This window comes from Mustela lutreola, chromosome 3, assembly GCF_030435805.1.
Source record: "Mustela lutreola isolate mMusLut2 chromosome 3, mMusLut2.pri, whole genome shotgun sequence".
Lineage (NCBI taxonomy): Eukaryota > Metazoa > Chordata > Mammalia > Carnivora > Mustelidae > Mustela > Mustela lutreola.
The window spans coordinates 170,094,296-170,112,878 of NC_081292.1; the positions used below are offsets into that span (position 1 = coordinate 170,094,296).

General features: G+C 43.4%; 1 protein-coding gene across 3 annotated transcripts in view; it reads right to left on the reverse strand.

The window, feature by feature from the left end:
• Window positions 1–2,463: 2,463 nt before the first annotated feature.
• Window positions 2,464–18,583, reverse strand: part of SPP2 (secreted phosphoprotein 2) — a 32,922-nt gene continuing 16,802 nt past the window's right edge. For 2 of the 3 annotated variants that reach the window (XM_059167648.1, XM_059167649.1), the window contains exons 6-10: window positions 17,510–17,617; window positions 12,803–12,857; window positions 10,964–11,011; window positions 8,413–8,510; window positions 2,464–2,575 (exon numbers count right to left, since the gene is read on the reverse strand). In XM_059167648.1, coding sequence (XP_059023631.1) covers window positions 8,440–8,510; window positions 10,964–11,011; window positions 12,803–12,857; window positions 17,510–17,617 — 282 coding nt within the window. In that variant the 3' untranslated portion in view covers window positions 2,464–2,575; window positions 8,413–8,439. The remainder of the gene's footprint in view (window positions 2,576–8,412; window positions 8,511–10,963; window positions 11,012–12,802; window positions 12,858–17,509; window positions 17,618–18,583) is intronic. The other variant, XM_059167650.1, reaches the window with a different exon arrangement.

Below are 18,583 nucleotides of genomic sequence, written 5' to 3' on the forward strand. Positions count from 1 at the left end.
GTGAGAGCACGGTGCCTGTGCTCGGTGAGGAGAATGACATGCACAATCCCCAGGCACATATTCACAGAACAAATCAGACAGTTTCTTTGCCAGATACATGACCCAGCAGACTCCTACCCCAGCGCCCATGAGTGTTGCTGAGCACACCTTTTCAGGCCGAAGTCTGTTTCTTGCTATTCTCTCCTTCCAGAACACAGTGGCAAAAATGTGTTAGCAAAAATGTTTGGGGAAGGGGGCACCTGGGTGGCTCAGTCAGTTAGGCATCGGCCTTTGGTTTAGGTCAGGATCCCAGGGTCCTGGGGTCAAGCCTCAAGTCAGGCTCCCTGCTCCATGGGGAATCTGCTTCTCCCTCTCCCACTTCCCCTGCTTGTGCTCTCCCTCGCTCTCGCTCTGTGTCAAATAAATAAAAATATTTAAGAAAAGTTTGGGGAAGGCAGATGACAGAAATACTAAAATTACTTAAATGGGGTTAATATATTGTTGTGATCACTGAAGAGGTCATACCTGTCCTCCATGGATGCAGGATGCATCCTGCAGGGATGCTCCTTTATTAGACCAGGGTGCAGGGAGATGGTGAGAAGAGGGGAAAGCCACATACAAGCTGTGTTGGGTTTCACAACATTGATACCCAAACCCAGTAAGACGCACAACAGCACAAAAAGAGAGTAACAGACCACTCTCATGTATGAATGGTAATTTGGACATCCTCCATGAAGCAACTGGAATCTGGCAGCTTTGTTAAAGAATAGTAAACCATGACCAAGTGGGGTCATTCCAGGAATGCAAAGATGGTTCGGTTTAGGAAATATATTAACATGATTCACTATGTTTTGTTATCAAAGAAGAAAGACGAATTCCAAATCTCCAACTTTAAATTCAAAAAAAATTTTCCAAAGAGGTTTGTTTGAAATTTATGTTTTTTTTTTATTTTTTTTAAAGATTTTATTTATTTATTTGACAGGCAGAGATCACAAGTAGGCAGAGAGGCAGGCAGAGAGAGAACGGGAAGCAGGCTCCCTGCTGAGCAGAGAGCCCGATGTGGGGCTCGATCCCAGGATCCTGGGATCATGACCTGAGCCGGAGGCAGAGGCTTTAACCCACTGAGCCACCCAGGCGCCCCTATATTTATGTTTTAAACTCTTAGCAGTGGAAGAACGGATGCAACCCAAAGAGGACTGAACTATAAACTCCGCTTATACCAGACCAGAAGGCATCATGGAGCTTAAGGGTGCAACACTGAAATGCTTCTCAGAATGCTATCAAAGTGAGGACTAAGACAGGATGCTTATCACCATACCACTGCTGTCTAACCCTGTCAAAATATGCTCAAAGAGAATAAGAAAAAGAAAAAAATGGCACAGAAAAATGATGAGAGGGGGCAAAATTAATATTATTTGCAAAAGTTATATGGTATACATGGGACACTCTGGAATAGCAACTGAAAAACTTATTAAAAACAATATGAAAATTGTTGAAGACAGGCCAAAAACCTAACATATATTAGTCAGTTTATGTTATAAGGTAGAATGACAAAAGATTTTATTTATAATAACAAAAAGAAAATACCAATAAATAATTTAAATTATTAAATGCCAAACACACCTTTCATGCAAAAAAAAATTGTTTAATATGCCATATACACCTCTTGGGGCGCCTGGGTGGCTCAGTGGGTTAAAGCCTCTGCCTTTGGCTCAGGTCATGGTCTCAGGGTCCTGGGATCGAGCCCCGCATCGGGCTCTCTGCTCGGCTGGGAGCCTGCTTCCCTTCCTCTCTCTCTGCCTGCCTGTCTGCCTTTACTGTATCACCCATCTGGGAAATAGTTCTCAGGGGCTTGTGACCTCTTCCTGGAAAGCCAGGGGGATCTGACAAGAGTTTCAGTCTCACTGGAAAGGGACTGCATTTGGGTTTGTGGATTCTCACGTCCTATAATCCTCTCATGGCTACTGCAGAAGGGCCTGGATCCAGGAAGTCCTCTAGCTGCTGCAATTGCCAAGTGGCCTGGGAACACAGACCTCTGTCCTTGGGTACTTTCCTGGCAATATCCACCTTGACAGAAAGCTAGTTCTTCTATATTGTTGCCCGGGACTGAGAAGTCTAGAGAAAAAGAATCCACAGGAACATTTTGATGGTAGAGAGGGGCCTGCCTTTCATCCCTAATTCACCAGATGATATATTGATTTTTTTAATTAAAATAAGTCACAAAAGGAAAGACACTCTTGACACCAAGTTGCCTGGACTGATTGTCTTTTTAAGAATAAGGAATTAAAAAAAAAAAAAAAGGAATAAGGAATTTACAAGCATTGCCTATTGATCTAAAACACACATTTGACATAATTATACTATGCATGGCTACTATGTGAGTTCTTAGCTCCTAAAATCCTTAGGTAATATTAATCTCCTCATGTAATTGCTTCTTATCTAAAAATTTGATAGTTATGCTTTTTTTTTAATCAGTCAATGGAAAAAGAGGAAGAATAAAGCATTTATTAAGGACTGGAACCCATCAAAAGAAAAATCACACAATTCATGAAGCATCTTTCTTCTCTGGCACTTCTATTCTTTCCAGTGTATTTTGCTGTGAAAAGAGAGAAGGAGGGGGGATTAGACTCTGTGGCATGCATTCCACATTCCTGCTATGGAGACGCAGGACCCAACACTCCTGGGCGTATTCAAAGGGAATCCAAGGTAGCCCTAGAGACTGGAACAACTGTGCAAAGTGCCCAGCTCCTTGAACAAAGAGCAGAAGTAACAGACACCTGCTGAGGAAGGGGAGAAGTATTCTAGTTTGAGCATGTGGAAACATATCCACATGGAGGATAAGGCAGAGTCTAGCATGCTGTTGGTTAAGGCAGAGTCTGGAAATGGAGGGTGGAAGGCTCCCCCCGACGGATGGGCATCAAAGTGCTGAGGGTGTCTGGGATCATGTGGGAAAGAGAAGCCAGTGAGAAAAGGAATAGCCCAGGCTGGAGTTCTGGGGACCACCTCCATTTGGGGAGCAGGAGGAAGAAGAGAGACCCATGCAGAACAGAGAGAAGACTTAGAACAGGAAAGAAACACTAGACGCAGCCACAAAGTTCAGTGGGCAAAGGGAAGGCCAGTGGGCTGGAGGCACCAAGAGCTGGAGAGAGAGAGCAGGGCAGAGCCACTGGAGAGAGGTCCTGGGATGCAGCAGTGCAGACAGCATTTCTTTCAAGCCAGGTGGAAAGAAGACCTGAGAGAGTAAAGAGGAGGTGGGAATGTAATGGTGGGGGGGGGGGGGGGTACCTAAACCCTCATTATTTGCAAAAATTTGCCTACTTGCTAACATTCCTTTGTAATCCCCAAATGGATATTCCTGGTGATTTTGCATTCATTCTAAGAATGCTTAGGGTGATGAAAAGCTAGTCTCCCAGCATCCATGTTGCCAGCCAAGGTCAAACAAGGTCATGCTCTGTCTCCTTATTTCAGTTCATACTGTAAACAAGTGTCTTTCTTGCATACCATTAAGGGCCATGCTTTGGGCATTTTTGTATTTTTTGTTGATGATTTTGCGTTTCAAATGGCCCCCACGCATCATGCCGGGGTGGTGTCCAGCCCTGTTTAGCACAGAAGGCTGCGGCATGCCTTATGGAGAATACGTGTATGTTCAAGGAGCGTGGTCCAGGCCTGAGTTATGGTGCCGTTGACCGTGAGTTCAATATGGATCAATAGCGGATGTTAAATAAAGTGCCTTTCAATGGAAACACACATAAAACAAGGCCGTGTACTGACTGGTTGATGAAAGGTGACCAAAGGCTCACGGGAGCCTAACCCTTACTTCCCACTGGAACAACGGCTCAGTATTTGCTAATTCAGTGTTAGCAGCAACTTTACAGATCATAACTACCAAGATACTGAGAGTGGACTGTCCTCCCTCCTTCAGGTGTGCACAACAAAAGAGCATCAGAGTAGACTATAAGTGGACACAGCCCCACATGGCCAGCTTTCCATCTCCCAGGCACCAGCTGGTCTTTCCTATCTCAGATGGGGAAAGGGGTCTGGCTCCTCTGGTGGGTGGGCAGCTTTGGGAGGTTATGACAACAAGTTGTCACTCATGGGTCTGATCCCCGAATATGGAAATCACTCAGCCAGCTCACTTTAGGGGCCACACTGTGGGGTCACCCCTCCCAGGTAGCTGATGATAGGTAGGTACATGTAAAGGCTTCCAGGCTTCTAATCTTTGCCTTCCAGTGGGAGGCTGCCTACCTAGCTTCACCCAACACGTGACAGATGTAAATAATCCTTGGGTTTCTAGGGTGCATGGGTGACTCAGTCCGTTAAGCATCTGACTCTAGCTCAGGTCATGAACTTGGGGTCCTGAATCGAATACTGTGCCGGGCCCTGTGCTCAGTGGGGAGTCTGCTTGTCTCTCTCCCCCTGCCCATCCCTCCTCTCTCAAATAAATAAAATATTTAAAAAAATAATATTAATCCTTGGACTTTTGCCCTCTCATGCTGTTTCCTATACATGGAGATATTGACATGAGGTTGAATGTCACAGGGCAGGGAAAGAGAGACAGACAGATATCAGTAACAATATCCCAATCTCGGAGGCATCTGGGTGGCCCAGTTGGTTAAGCATCTACCCTCGGCTCAGGTCATGAGCTTGGGGTCCTGGGATGGAGCCTAGCGTGGGGCTCACTGATCAGCTGGGAATCTGCTTCTCCCTCTGCTCCTCACCCTGCTGGTGTGCTCTCTCTCCCTCTCTCTCTCTCACTAAGCAAATTTTAAAAGAACTCTTTAAATCCCAATCTTAGCATCACCTCTAAGAGCAAGAGCCTCTGATGTCCGTACTTCCTCATCTACAAAACCAAAAAGAATGACAAAGCTTCATATGAGTTGTTGCAAGATTTTTAAAAGGTCCACGCACAGACCCGGGCACTCTGGAGTGTTCTGATCTTCCTTGGGGCACTCTGGAGTGTTCTGATCTTAACGTTTGTTAAGCAAACTGACAAACTCATGAAACTGATCCTTCTCAGCATGCCACCGTCCACATCAGACCTTACTTGCAATGGCCTGCTTTGCAGCTTTGGGGCCGAGTTTCAGGGGTCCACACGAATCGTCATTGCAACATAAAGGAAAACGCCTCGCTCACACCGCTGTGGTTTGGGTGCTTTCCGTGTGGTTTGTGGTCATCTGGCCACTGAGTAATTGAAAAGGGTGAACTATTCCAGCCATAAAGATCAAGCAAGGGCTATAGCTGAGAGATCCCTGACAGCATGAGAGTTGGGACCTGATTTTCATGGCCCCTATGTTAGAGGAGCAAATAAGAAAAAATTCCAAAGCTCATGTTGAAATCCTACCTTTCGCTATGGATTCCTATACGTGAAATGATTTTCTAGCAACCTGAAAGAAGCCTAGAACACTGTTTATTTTTTTTTCTCCAAAGATTTTATTTACTCATTTGACAGACAGAGATCACAAGTATCCAGAGAGGCAGGCAGAGAGAGAGAGAGAGAGGGAAGCAGGCTTCCTGCGGAGCAGAGAGCCCGATGCGGGGCTCGATCCCAGGACCCTGAGATCATGACCCGAGCCTAAGGCAGCAGCCCAAACCACTGAGCCACCCAGGCGCCCCAAGAACACTGTTTATTAAATTACAAAAACACTTAGTCCCTATAAAACCAGGCTCGGAGGGTTCTGTGGTCCTTGAATCAAAGACTCTGTCTTTGGGGAGCTCCCCACCAGAAAAATGACATCCACGACTTGAACACGGTCATCCTGCCTTGGGTCACGCATGTGTTTTTTCCTTCCTTCCAGCCTGATGATTATGTTCTAGACATTATTCTTAACTTTATGGTAGTAAACTAAAATAATTAATAAGAATGAGGGCCATGCGTTGCTAAGAAGGTCACGGTCTAGCAGGGCCAAAACCAAGTATGAAAATAATAATGAACCTTTGAAGGAAGGCAGCCAAGAGGTTAAGAGACTGGAGCATGATCTCACAGCTCCTGGTGGCAGAGCAGGCTTGGAGCCAGGTCCACAGACTCAGGTTCCCGTGCTGGCCTTCCCAGGCTCATTTTGGGATTCTAGGAAATTCAGAGCACCATGGAGAAATATGAAGGTCACGGGAGCTCAGGGTCATAACTGGGTCATAACTGTGGCAATGTCAAGCCTTTCATGGGTGCTGCCTTTAAAAACACATATGATAAGCAATCAGTTTTGTTATAGAAATCAAATCAATATTATTCACACACGGATTGCAAATATATTGCAATATATGTGTATGAATATGCCCAATATAATCATATTATTAATAAATGAAACACAGCCAGTTCATGGGGAACTCTATTTTGCCTCCTGAGGATACTCTATAAAGCAAAAGGAAATTATTTAAATTGGTTAAAAAAAACAAAAGGAATACAATGGGTCCATTTCTTCATAATGAGTAGATTCTAGATCTCCATATGAAGCCAGTGTTTATTTTTAGGAGGCACATAGATTAAATAGAAAACCTACCATTTGCATCTTTCATCCAATAAAGCTTCACTGGTAAATTTTCCTTCTATTTTTGTAAAATGTCAGTTGACTTCTTTCAAATTCCAGTGGTTAAAAATTAATTATACTATGCTTAACTGATTTTTTTTTTTTTTAAAATAACAGTCTCAGGCACCTAAAGTGAAGGATTCCGTCATCCCTTCAAAAATACTTGTCGAATGCTTGCTGTGTGCCAGGCTCTGGGCAGGGCCCTGGGAGACAGTAGCACCTGATGTGCCCTGAGTCCTGCGTGCCCTCTGCACCCTGCGCCCAGGGTGTCTGGGGCAGCCCGGTGGGACAGAAAAGAGATGAGCAACAGCAGGGCTCTGTGATGAGGACAGCTGGAAAGGGGTCAGAGTAGACCTCCCATGGGAAATGACACTGTGCTGAGGCCTGACCAGTGAGGAGGGATTAGCCAGGGAGCAGTCCCATGTGAAGGTCTCAGCACAACAAGCTGTGAGATCTCAGTACTGCTGGAGCTTAGGGCCGAGGCAGAGTTGGAGAAATGGACAGGGGCTGGATCACCAAGACCTTTGTGCGCCATGCTAAGGAGTTCAGACTTTATCCTGAAGGTATGCAGTGTTATGCAAACTAAAGTCTGTGAAGGCTCAGACTTTGTTATTAATGTGTGTGTGTGTGTGTGTGTGTGTGTGTGTGTGTAAAAATGAATGTGCATTGAATTGATGTCTATAATTGCATCTGAAGATTCTTTTCAAGTGTGCCCTTCCTGATGTCCCCTTACTACATGGAAACCTTTAGAAAGACTTAGTTACATCTGCTCCAATCCCTAGTAACTGGAAATTTATATACTTGGTGATACTCAGTGTGGGTTTGGTATACCCAGGCTCAGTCTTCAGCTCCCCACCACACTAGTGGAATAGGCTATTCTTCCTTTTGGCTTAGTGTCTGCATTTTGCATACCTCTGCTTTATCCCCAAGTGAAGTGAACACTAAGGGGTTAATATGGAAAGAATTTGACTCTTCTGTTTCGGGATAAGCTTGAGGACCGCATGTAAGGTGAACAGCATGAGGTCAGGACCTGGTGCAAAGATGCAGGCACTGGTCAGTGGTGACAGTAATGACATGAGTGGCCAATGCCAGGGAGAATGTGTGGCCATGATTCATAAGACTGGACCCCTGTGGATGTCAGGAGAAGAGAAAGGGGAAAGAAGGGTCAATGATGCTCTAAAATTTTGAGCTTGAGGAAATAAGGTGGATGAAAACAGCCTGAATTAAGGAAGGCAGTTGAAGAGGGCACCGGATAGGTTCCAGGAGGATACAGATGCCCCTACCAACTTCATCCAGGACAGAGCATGGTAAGAGATGTGTGCTTAGACGGAATTGCAGATCATTGATGAAGTCAGCAGGTGGAAGATATGACAAAGCAATCTATGGAAGGAGGAGAGGGTGGGCTAAGGAGATAACTACAAGTGGTCACCAGTATTTAAATTATTGATCAAGGAAAAGAAGGCAGATCCAGTTTCTTGGACCGGAGGGCTGAAAGCCCAGGGTGCAAAAAGCAGACCGTGAATGGGTGGGTGGGGGGGGGGGGAGCAGCAGCCAAGGACCACAAATGTGTGGAGAAGCTCAGCATATAAGGAGGAAGGAGGGCAGTCACTGGGATGGGGGAGCATCAAAGGAGTGACTGTTCTGCCCGTCTTTCTGTTTGCTCTTCAACTGGACACTTGATCATGTTAATGGTGACAAATACAAAAGCCACAGGAGAAAGCTCAAGGTTTGTGGGATGGGAGACACGACTAAGGGACAGAGTCTGAGAGGAGACCAGGTGGTGGGAAGGTGAGCGAAGATGAGAGCTGAATGACAGAATAAGACATTTGAGGGCATGAGGACAACAGTGTTAAGGCAATCTCTCCAAGCAGCTTCTATTTTTAAATACACATTTTTAACAATGCCCCCTTACCTTGAAGCTATTACTCAAAGCCAGTGTTTATTCTTGAAGTCTGTGCCACCTGTTCCGGTACCCTCGATTCCCAGGAGGAAAGATCCCTCTCGGGCTCTCTGCAGATGGAAGGACATATAGGCTCTGTCATTCACACCAAGGTCTGAGACAACATGGACCCCACGACTATGAACAGTGGGAAGAGGTGTGACGAGCATAACCAGACCCACACTGCTGAGAGATGTCCAAGAACAGGACAGCTCTGTCTTCCTTTCTTGGCTCGTCCTTCCTTTCCCCTGCGTGGTGTCACAGCTGAACCCATGCTTATTTTTCTCTCTGTGTAATCTGTTCCCGGCACTACTATAAGTCCTCCATGAGATCAGCTCAGTGCTTGTCACACACATTTGGTGGAATAAATTAAATTGTTATCTTCATAGAAATCTCTGAGATGACTGCATAGCTGCATCTGTGATGTTCCTAAGGCCCAAAAAGGTTTTTTAAGATTCAGCTCTGGAATTATCTTATGAGCCACATAAAAAGGATCAGTCACATTAACTTACAGTCATAAAATATTTTTGGTCCCAAATGACATTTTCCCAATGCAATAGCCAGCCTCCATGATGGCTTCCTGGTATTCACCCTTAGATAGTTCTCTCTGACACTGGACCAAGGCTGGTCTGTGTGACTAATAAAATACACAAAAGGGATGACACACAAATTCCAAAATTAGGTCACAAAATCCTGTGTCTTCTATCTCGGATGTTCTGTGACTTGCTCCCTCTCTCTCTCTCTCTCTCTCATCATTGTCTCTGGGAGAAGCCAGCTGTCATATTTTGAGGGCATTCAGGCAAGCCTATGGAAAGGTCCACAGAGGGTGAAACTGAAACCCTCAGTCCAAGAGCACATGCAGAGCTGAGGCCTGCCAACAAACACATGAATGATCTCGGAAGTGGATCTTTCAGACCCAGTCCAGCCTTCAAATGAGATTGCAGCCCCAGATAACATCTTATCTCAAGCTTGTTAGAGACTCTGAATAAGAACCACTCAACCAAGGTGCCTGGGGGTTCCTGACCTTCAGAAACTATAATATAACAAATATTTGTTGTTTTAAGCTGCTTAGTTTGGGGATAATCTGACACACAGCAATATATAACTAATGCACTTAAGTTGGTTGTTAATCTGATTAATCACATTTATTTTGGCTATTTCCAAAATCAAATCCAAGGACAAATATTTTCCACAACTATAGCAATTCAAAATAATGTGTCATAGATTCTGAAGGCAATGCCCCCAAAAAAGTGTTCAAAAAATGTCCTCTGCAATGGTCACACTGTTCAAATAACTGATGTTCTCCCAAAGCAAAAACTGGGAGGTTGTCTAAAACTTTTCTTTAAATTAAGTCTCAGGGGGTGCCTGGTGGCTCAGTCAGTTAAGTATTTGACTCTTGGTTTTGACTCAGGTCACGATCTCAGGGCGGTAAGACCCAGCCCCACATTGGGCTCCATGCTCAGCGGGGAGTCTCCTTAAGTTTCTCTCTCCATCCTCACCCTGCTCTTGGCCAATCTCTCTCTCTCTCTCAGATAAATAAATAAAATCTTTTTAAAAATAAATTAAAAAATAAAAAGGAAATAAACCAAGCCTCAGATTATAAGCCCTACCACTTGAAATAAATTCAGTATGCCTAGTGAGGATCAAACATTGAGCCCAATGAAATATTAGTATCTGTGTTATTCATTTTTAAAATTAAATTTAATTTAATTTCTTTTCAGTGTTCCAGAATTCATTGTCTATTCATTTTAATGAAGAGCTCCAAAATATGATGAAATTCACAACTTTTCTGGAAAACAGCATTGGCAAAAACAAAAGCTGGAAGAGTCTGACAGGTCTGTACCAAAGTCCTGTCTCTGCCACTCACTACCTGGATCCAAGTTCCACGTTGGCCATATAGCCTTGGACACACTACAGAAACTCACTAAGCCTCAGTTTTCTCAGCTCCAAAATGGGAAGGCACATAGTGTTGCCTCATAGGATGGTTGTGAAGAGAAAGCTGTGTCAAGCAATTAGCACGGAGCTAAGTGCCTTGCACGTACTATTAGCACCAAGAGTCATTGTTCATCTCTTCTACAGAAGCAGGTCATAAGACATAAGATCTATTCTGAAAATTAAATGAGAGGGAAGCTGATCTGTAAAAGGGAGGAACTATATTAGCACTAATGTTACCTGCTGGCCCCAAAATACCATACCAATGAGAGTGGAGGGCAAAGAGGGGATCAAGAGAATTTAAGCTTTTTTAGAAAATGCCCCCAAAGTGAAGCAGGAGGAAAGGTCACTGCTGATATCCTCAGCCCAATTTGCTATTTTGATTCCTGCTAACATTTAAGCAAGTCACGATGCCTCAAGTTTGCCTTTTTAGTGATTTGCAAACCAAGTTTATGCAGTACTGTTCTCTTCATTTTCATTTAAAATAGCTCATACTTCAGAGGTTAATCTACTATGAAATGGTTTCAGCAGAGCCTGGCTTGATCCAAAAAGCATCTGTTGGTGTCATATGGAAGAAAGTAGGACCACTTACCAAGTGACCGCTCATAAAATTCACTTCTGGATCTGTCAGAAATGAGACCTGTAATACAGAACAGTCATAAGGCAAGGTCCCTCTCTTCACTTCCAGGATGTTCCATGATTTTATTATACACCTCTTAAGCAAGGAAGCAGTGGAAGACCACCAAATAGTTTTGCTGCCATCAGCACTAGTGGGGGAAAACCTCAGGAAAGTAAAAATGGCTCCCAATTCCCATCCCACTTCAAATGCGAGGCCACACAAAAATGAAAGAAAGGAAAGCTCTCTCTCCTCCCAAACAAGCCACTTGAAGGGATGACCAGCTTTCATCACATGGCAGGAGGATAACAGAATTAGACCTTAATCAACTAGGTGGGCTTCAGTCTAGACCGTCCAGCCACACATTATTGCACACCTGGGCCCTGTAAGTTGGGCTGTGCACCCAGGACGAAATAGCATGTTTGAGTTAGGGGACCCTCTTAAGGTGTAATCCAACATCTGCCCTGTTTATTTGACACATGGGGCCATCAGATTGAATCATGTACAGAAAATCTCTGTATAAATATACAGGGATACCTAAATGGTAAGTTGTGTCTTTATTGCCTAATTGTAAGAAAGGAACAAAAACAAATAATCCAGTCAAGAAATGAGCAGAAGACATGAAAAAACACTTCCCCATAGAAGACATACAAATGGTCAACAGACACATGAAAAATGTTCCACGTCTCTTGTCATCAGGGATATACAAATCAAAACCACAATAAGATAGCACCTCACATCAGTCAGAATGGCTAAAATTAACAAGACAGGATACAATAAATATTGGCAAGGATGTGGAGAAAGGGGAACTCTCTTATACTGTTGGTGGGAATGCAAGCTGGTATAGCCACTCTGGAAAACAGTATGAAGGTTCCTCAAGAAGTTAAAAATAGAAATCCCTATGACCTAGCAATTGCACTACTGGGTATTTTCCCCAAAGATACAGATGTAGTGAGAAGAAGGAGCACATGAACCCTACTGTTCATAGCAGCAATGTCCACAATAGCCAAACTGAGGAAGGAGCCAAGATGTCCTTCAGCAGATGAATGGATAAAGAAGATGCGATTCGTATATACAATGGAATATTACTCAACCCTCAGAAAGGATGAATACCTACCATTTGCATCAACATGGATGGAACTGGAGGGGATTATGCTGAGTGAAGTAAGTCAAGCAGAGAGAGACAATGGAAGAGAGAGAGACACAGAGAAAGACTTGTGACTCTGGGAAACAAACTAGGGTTGTGGAAGGGCAGGTGGGTGGAGGGATGGGGTAACGGGATGATGGGCATTAATGTGATGAGCACTGGGTGTTATATGCAACTAATGAATCATTGAACCCTACATCAAAAAGAAATGATGTACTATACATTGGCTAACTGAAATTTTAAAAAAAAGAAAGTAAAAAATAGGTACTAAAATAAAAGAGAATGTTCATTTTCTGGAATTAGTGTAACTGTTCGAAGGTTATGTATCGTTATGTATCGATGCTTCCATAAATCTTTTAAGATTTATTTATTTATTTATTTATTTAGGTCAGAGAGAGAAACAGGAGCAAGCACAAGCAAGGGAAATGGCAGGCAGTGGGAGAAGCAGTCTCCATGCTGAGCAGGGACACCACCCCGCCCCGCCCTGATGCGGGACTCAATCCCAGAATCCTGGGATCATGACCTGAGCCGAAGGCAGACACTTAATAGACTGAGCCACCCAAGTGTCCTTCAATGTTTCCAGTTTTAAATGACTCACTAACAGAGTTTCAATATGAAGTTGTTTCAAGAAAAAAAAAAATCATTAAAAAGAACAGATCTTAACTTACCAAGTAGGTAGTTGTTTCTCCATTTAGAGGATCCCAGTATGTCCCCCAAAAACATCTAAGTCAATGTAGGCATTGGGATATATCAACACATGAAAGAAAAGAAGGAGACACTGTAAAAATGCAAATATTATCTGGAGAACTTTAATGCATCACATCATTAAGTATTAATGAAATAAGGCAACATATTTTATTAAATAACTTCATGTGGTATAAAACATGTGTGTCTAAGGAAGCACATGGGAAGAGAAACTTAAGTGAAGTTTAAATTTTCCAAAAAGTTTTCCACTGGAATCAGAATGTGTTCCCAAAAATTGGGGACCAGCAAGACAGAAACTTTTTTTTTTTTTAAGATTTTTATTTTTTTTTTTTTTGACAAGAGAGAGTGACAGCAACAGAGGGAACACAAGCAGGGGGAATGGGAAAGGGAGAAGCAGGGTCCCTGCTGAGCAGGGAACCCAATGCAGGGCTTGATCCCAGGACTCTGGGTTCATGACCTGAGCCGAATTCAGAAGCTTAACGGCTAAGCCATGCAGGTGCCCTAAGACGGAACATTTTATGTGGACTTGCAAAGAGACTACATTTAGGTCAGATGTGGAGGTTTCCTGTCTATGAAGTTCCCATGTGTTCAGACTGGAAAAGGCGTACACAAGTCGTCTTCAGGAAGCCACTGAAAGCCCACGTAACATATGTCCACACAAAACCACACACGAATGCTCATTGAATCATTATTTATAATAGCCAAAAAGTGGAAGTAACCCAAATGTTGATCAACAGGTAAAAGGCTGGATCAAACGCAGTATATCCATACAAACCATCTTATTCAACACTAAAAAGGAACAAAGTTCTGATACACCCTATAACAGGTAATATGAGCATGATGCTTAGTGAGATAAGCCAGTCACAAAAGGATACATAATTCCATTTATATCAAAATGTCCAGAACAGGCAAATCTGTAGACCCAGACCACTGTAGATGAGTGGTTGGTGGGAGCTGGGGGAATGGGGAACACAGAATGGAGGCACATGCAGACAAGGTTTCTTTTCGAGGTGATTTAGATACTGATGCAGGTTGTACCACCTTATGAATATACTAAAAACCCCTGAACTGGACACATTGTAAGGGTGAGTTGTATACTATATAGATTGTAACTCAATAAAAGTGTAATTTTTGAAAGTTTGGGGTGTGGGGCGGGGGGGGGGGGGGGGGACACATAACCAAAGCCAGGCCAAAAAGGTCATGTCAAGAGGCATTACCCGTGGACCTAGAGAGAAAAGTTCCCTTTTCCTCCTAAGTTTAGGGGATCTGAATCTGGAGCACATTGTGACCCTGCTTCCTGATACAAGGGAAAAGTTCATCTTCAGTAAAAGAGGGAGAAGAGAAAGGATGGGGTGGGTTAGGGCAGACGGGGAGTGGTGGGGAAGGGGGAGGGACGGGGAGAAAGAAAAGTGGCACAGGTGGTGTTTAATGCTCCTAAATTAACTATCCATGAGGCCAACTCTTTCGGGTCCTTTCTGGGAATGTGATCCAGGGACTTAGCCCACTGGGGCTTAGGCAATTTGTAGTTAAAGTTCTATCATTGGAAATGGAACACAGTAAGTAAATCAAATGCCTGTCCCCTCCCCTTCCCTGAGCTCAGAATTCCATATTAGTTCTTCTTCCTCAGTTTCTCCCTTTGGACTGTTTCTAGGTCTCTCAGCTGAAGGCCTAGCCAAATCTCATCCCATGTACTCCAAACCAGAGTTTCTCAAGTGTCAAGTTCACTGATCAACCTAAAGGTCTTAGCATCGCACTCTAGACGGGGACAAAACCAAGAAGTGTTTGGCTGCGGGATCCTGTCCTGTCCAGAGCCCTTTATCCTCTCTCTTTTTCACTTTCAAATTAACAATAATGGAACCTTGCTGCAACATAAATATGTATTTGGGGAAGGAGAGAAGCATATTAGCAAACTTAGAAATTTATTTCCTCAAATTTCCCTACAACTTTTATCCTTTTAAAAATCCTGTAAGGGAAAAATCCAAGCTTCGTACATTCAGTAATTTCTCACATTATATCCTTACAAGAGATTTTCCATTTTACCGAAGTCCTTATTCCTCATATTTTGGATTTTCAGTCTTTTTCTCCATGAGTTACACCTTTGTTCACATTATGTTGCTTTCCCTGGAAATTTTTCTAGAACCTACATATGTTTTTCAAATGATCTTCATTTTCATTACTCCAGGTTTTTTTATTTCGGTTTTATTTCTTCTATTTCCTACTTCCAGCAATGATTTACTTCTTTGATGACTAAATTCATTCTAGTCTATTCTCTTTTATGTTTATAAGATCACTGCTTACTTCAATGAAAATGGTTAACAGCTGTTTTCTTTTCTTTTTTTTTTTTTTTTTCTCTTTCATATAAGAAATCTATTTCAGAGTTTCCAGGAATTACTTGAAATCTCCATCTGCTTTCTTCTTCTTCCTTTAAATTACAGCATTCTTTAATTTAAGGAATTCTTTTTTTTTAATTTGTTCACAGTTCTTTATAATTTCCTAATCTTTGAGGAACATCCATCTGAGAGTTTATTTTAAAATATTGTGTGTTTCAAGGGCCAATGTAACTTATGTCAGAGTCTTCTTACAAAACTTGGATTGGAAGAAAAGTGTATAGTCCTCACTATGCAATGAGAAAGCTGCAACAGATTTGTGAGCTGTGCAATCAGAATCAACTTCCTAAATCAGAGATGGAAGAGAGGTTATATGATGGGGGGGGGGGGGTTACTGAATTCACTTCAATTTGTTAAAGGTCATAGAATGAATTAAAATCAATTTTCAACACCCACTATTAACTCCTGGCATCCACTAGCATTCCCTCTCACCTGTCCTGCCGGCCTCCTAGAGCTCTTAGCCAACAGGCCCATTGCCATTAGGGTGAAGCCAAAGATCCTAGACGTGACCCCTGAGGTCCATCCTGACTTCCTCTCCAGATCAACCCTTATGCCTCTGTCCTGTATTTTGTTCATTACAGTCATAATGATTTCTGTTCATTCCAACCCAACCAGCTTCTCATGCCTCAGGGAATTCCTTCATGATCCCCTCACGCTTAGAATTGCTTTTCCTTGCTCCACTCCATAACTGTCCCCTCTGTCCTGATGAAAGTTCTTGATGAGCCCATCAAGTCCCCCAGGGAAGCTCTCCTGTGCCCAGATGAGCTTCTGTCCTCCTGACATGTGCTCCCACATGCTGGCCTGGTAGTCAGAGTCGCTCCTGCTGAATGGACAACCCCCCCCCCCGTCCCCCCGCAATTCAATATGAACAAAATGTTTGTGAAACACTGTGCTTGTTCCTTTTCGTTTCTGGATTAGCCAGGACACAAGCGTGCGAGTGTGTCAGCATGAACACACCTGACTTCTCAGATGCTTCAGTGGAGTCTAGAAAAGGAGGTCCTTCATACTTTCCCTAATACCCAGGAACTAGATCCTGAAGTCATGGCTCCATGGAAAGCCCAGAAACCACCTGTGGATTAATCCTCAAAGGTACCAGTGTGCAACTGAACATTTCTGTGGAGAGCGTCCTAGCACCTGGGCTTAGTCCTCCTGCACCTGTCAAACTGTCTCCTGTCATAGGCGCGCCTAGCCATTAGCTTCCTCTCATCCTAATCCCACAATGGACTTCCACGCAAAATATTTATGGTATGAGTATATTCATAATATGGGATCATTAACTTTAATGTATAATCCTTGAAGCTGAATTTTCTTTACTCTTCTAATGTTATTCTCACCTACAGAATGAAATCTTAAGAAACTGAGTAGAGAAATGTTGTCATTAAACAGATCCAGCTGTACCCCAGTACAAATATTTTAAAATACCAGTCGAAAATGTTATCCCATCTTGAATAAATAATGTAACAATTATGTTTTCATGCCTAGTTGGAGTCAAGAGGTTTCCTCCACATATCATGTTTTTTACCCTCTCTTCCTCCATTCTTTTGTCTTCATTCAATAAGCGTTTACTAGACTTCTACCCTGTGACAAACATTGTCCTACACCCTCAAAAACCAACACTCCTCACCTTCAGGAGACATACATTCTAGTAAGGAAAGCAGTTAATAAGCAGATAGATGAATAAATATGTAAGATATGTTCAAGTCATAAATTGACAGATTGTTAATTTTACAGAATGATGGCAAGTCAATTTCAACACATTCGGGGTGGGGAAAGCCATGTCCTGCCATTCACCAAGCATCTCTTGTGGACCAGATGCTGGATCAGATCTTTCTTGTCTACCAACTTACTCAGTTCTCCCTACATTATCAGGTGGCTTTTACTCTTGGCATCTCACCAAGAAGAAGTGGCACATCATGGAGTTAAGTGCCCTGACCTAGACTGCAGAGCTGCTGAATGATTTTGAACTCTCGTCTGACAAAAATGCCCCTTCCCTTCCCTCCACGAAACCAGGGTCAGGGAGCTACATACTCAGATCTCAAACTTTTAAGATTTGTCAACTGTTGCTTTAAGCTCTCTGTTTCCAAATGTCTGGGAAATAAAGACAGAGTGGAAGAGGGAGCGAGAGAGGAAGAAGGTTGGTGTAGGGAAGACTCCAGCCAGCAGAGCTGTACTCCCCTCTGCCTGGTGATGTTCCCATGACTCTATCACACTGGTCTGCTTGTCACAGACTCACACGGACCCTACTAGGTGCTGTTCCAGAGGACACGAAGCCCCTGGTCCTACCTCTTCACTGCTGTTAGACTCAGAGCTGGAGGACCAGTGGCAGCGAACCCACACGCCCTGCACCTGTTCGGCAGACATCCGCACCGTGCTTCTGCAAATAGCTGGAGACTGCAAAAGAAAACACTGAGTTCAGTCCTCAGCAGCTCACAGAACGGGTTAGGACCTCTGTGAGAGCTCGGGTGATGCTGTAAGGCAAACAGAAAGGAAGAATTCAGAGAGGCATTTCATGTTTCTAAAATGAAACCTTCTCAGACTGAAGCAGAAACAAATGAAACATTTAAAGATCTGTTAGGCATTGGTGTATCAGGAGTCCCCTGGGAGAGCAAACATTCCCTCCAGGAGCACCGATTGGGCTGCCCGGAAGTTTCCCAGTGAAACAAAAGGAAGTGGGAAGAACACAAAGGACTTTGTTCTCTTCTTTGATGTGAGATTCTGTTAGGAACAGACACGGTGACACATGGGTTTGAGTCCTTCATAAAACAGTTACAGAGAAAATTCCCATGAAACAACAAAACAAATGATTTCCTTTTCAGAATTTACACTGTTGTGAAGGGACCCTGACACAAAGTAACTCGTCAAGTAACAAACTCATAAAGTAACAAAACCGGAGAATTCATACATCTGAACACCAAAACCCAGGAGAGCAAGTGTTAGCGCTAACCTTATCCACCAGACCCTTGCCCATGGGTGTTAAAGAAAGTATGGGGCCATGCTCTGGTTGCCAGGGAAACAAAACTGAACACACCATGATCCTGACCCCATGGAGCCCAAGTCAGTGAGGAGGAGGAGGACAGATACCACACAGTAGTCAACTACAAAATAATGCAACTCACTCCAATAACACAGTGGGTGTTTTCGATTCATTTAAAATGGAATTGGAAACATCTCTGGAATTTGCCTTTGGGGTTGGCCTCTTTGTATTCACTTTGCCTGGAACCATCTTTCTACCCATTCCAAGAGACAGGAAACTGAGGCAACAGGGAATAATTTGCCAGGATCACTCAAGACCACGGACTCCAGTCCTCAAACCACCAAGCCACACCACCCCGACCCCGGGGAACTCAGTATGGATAC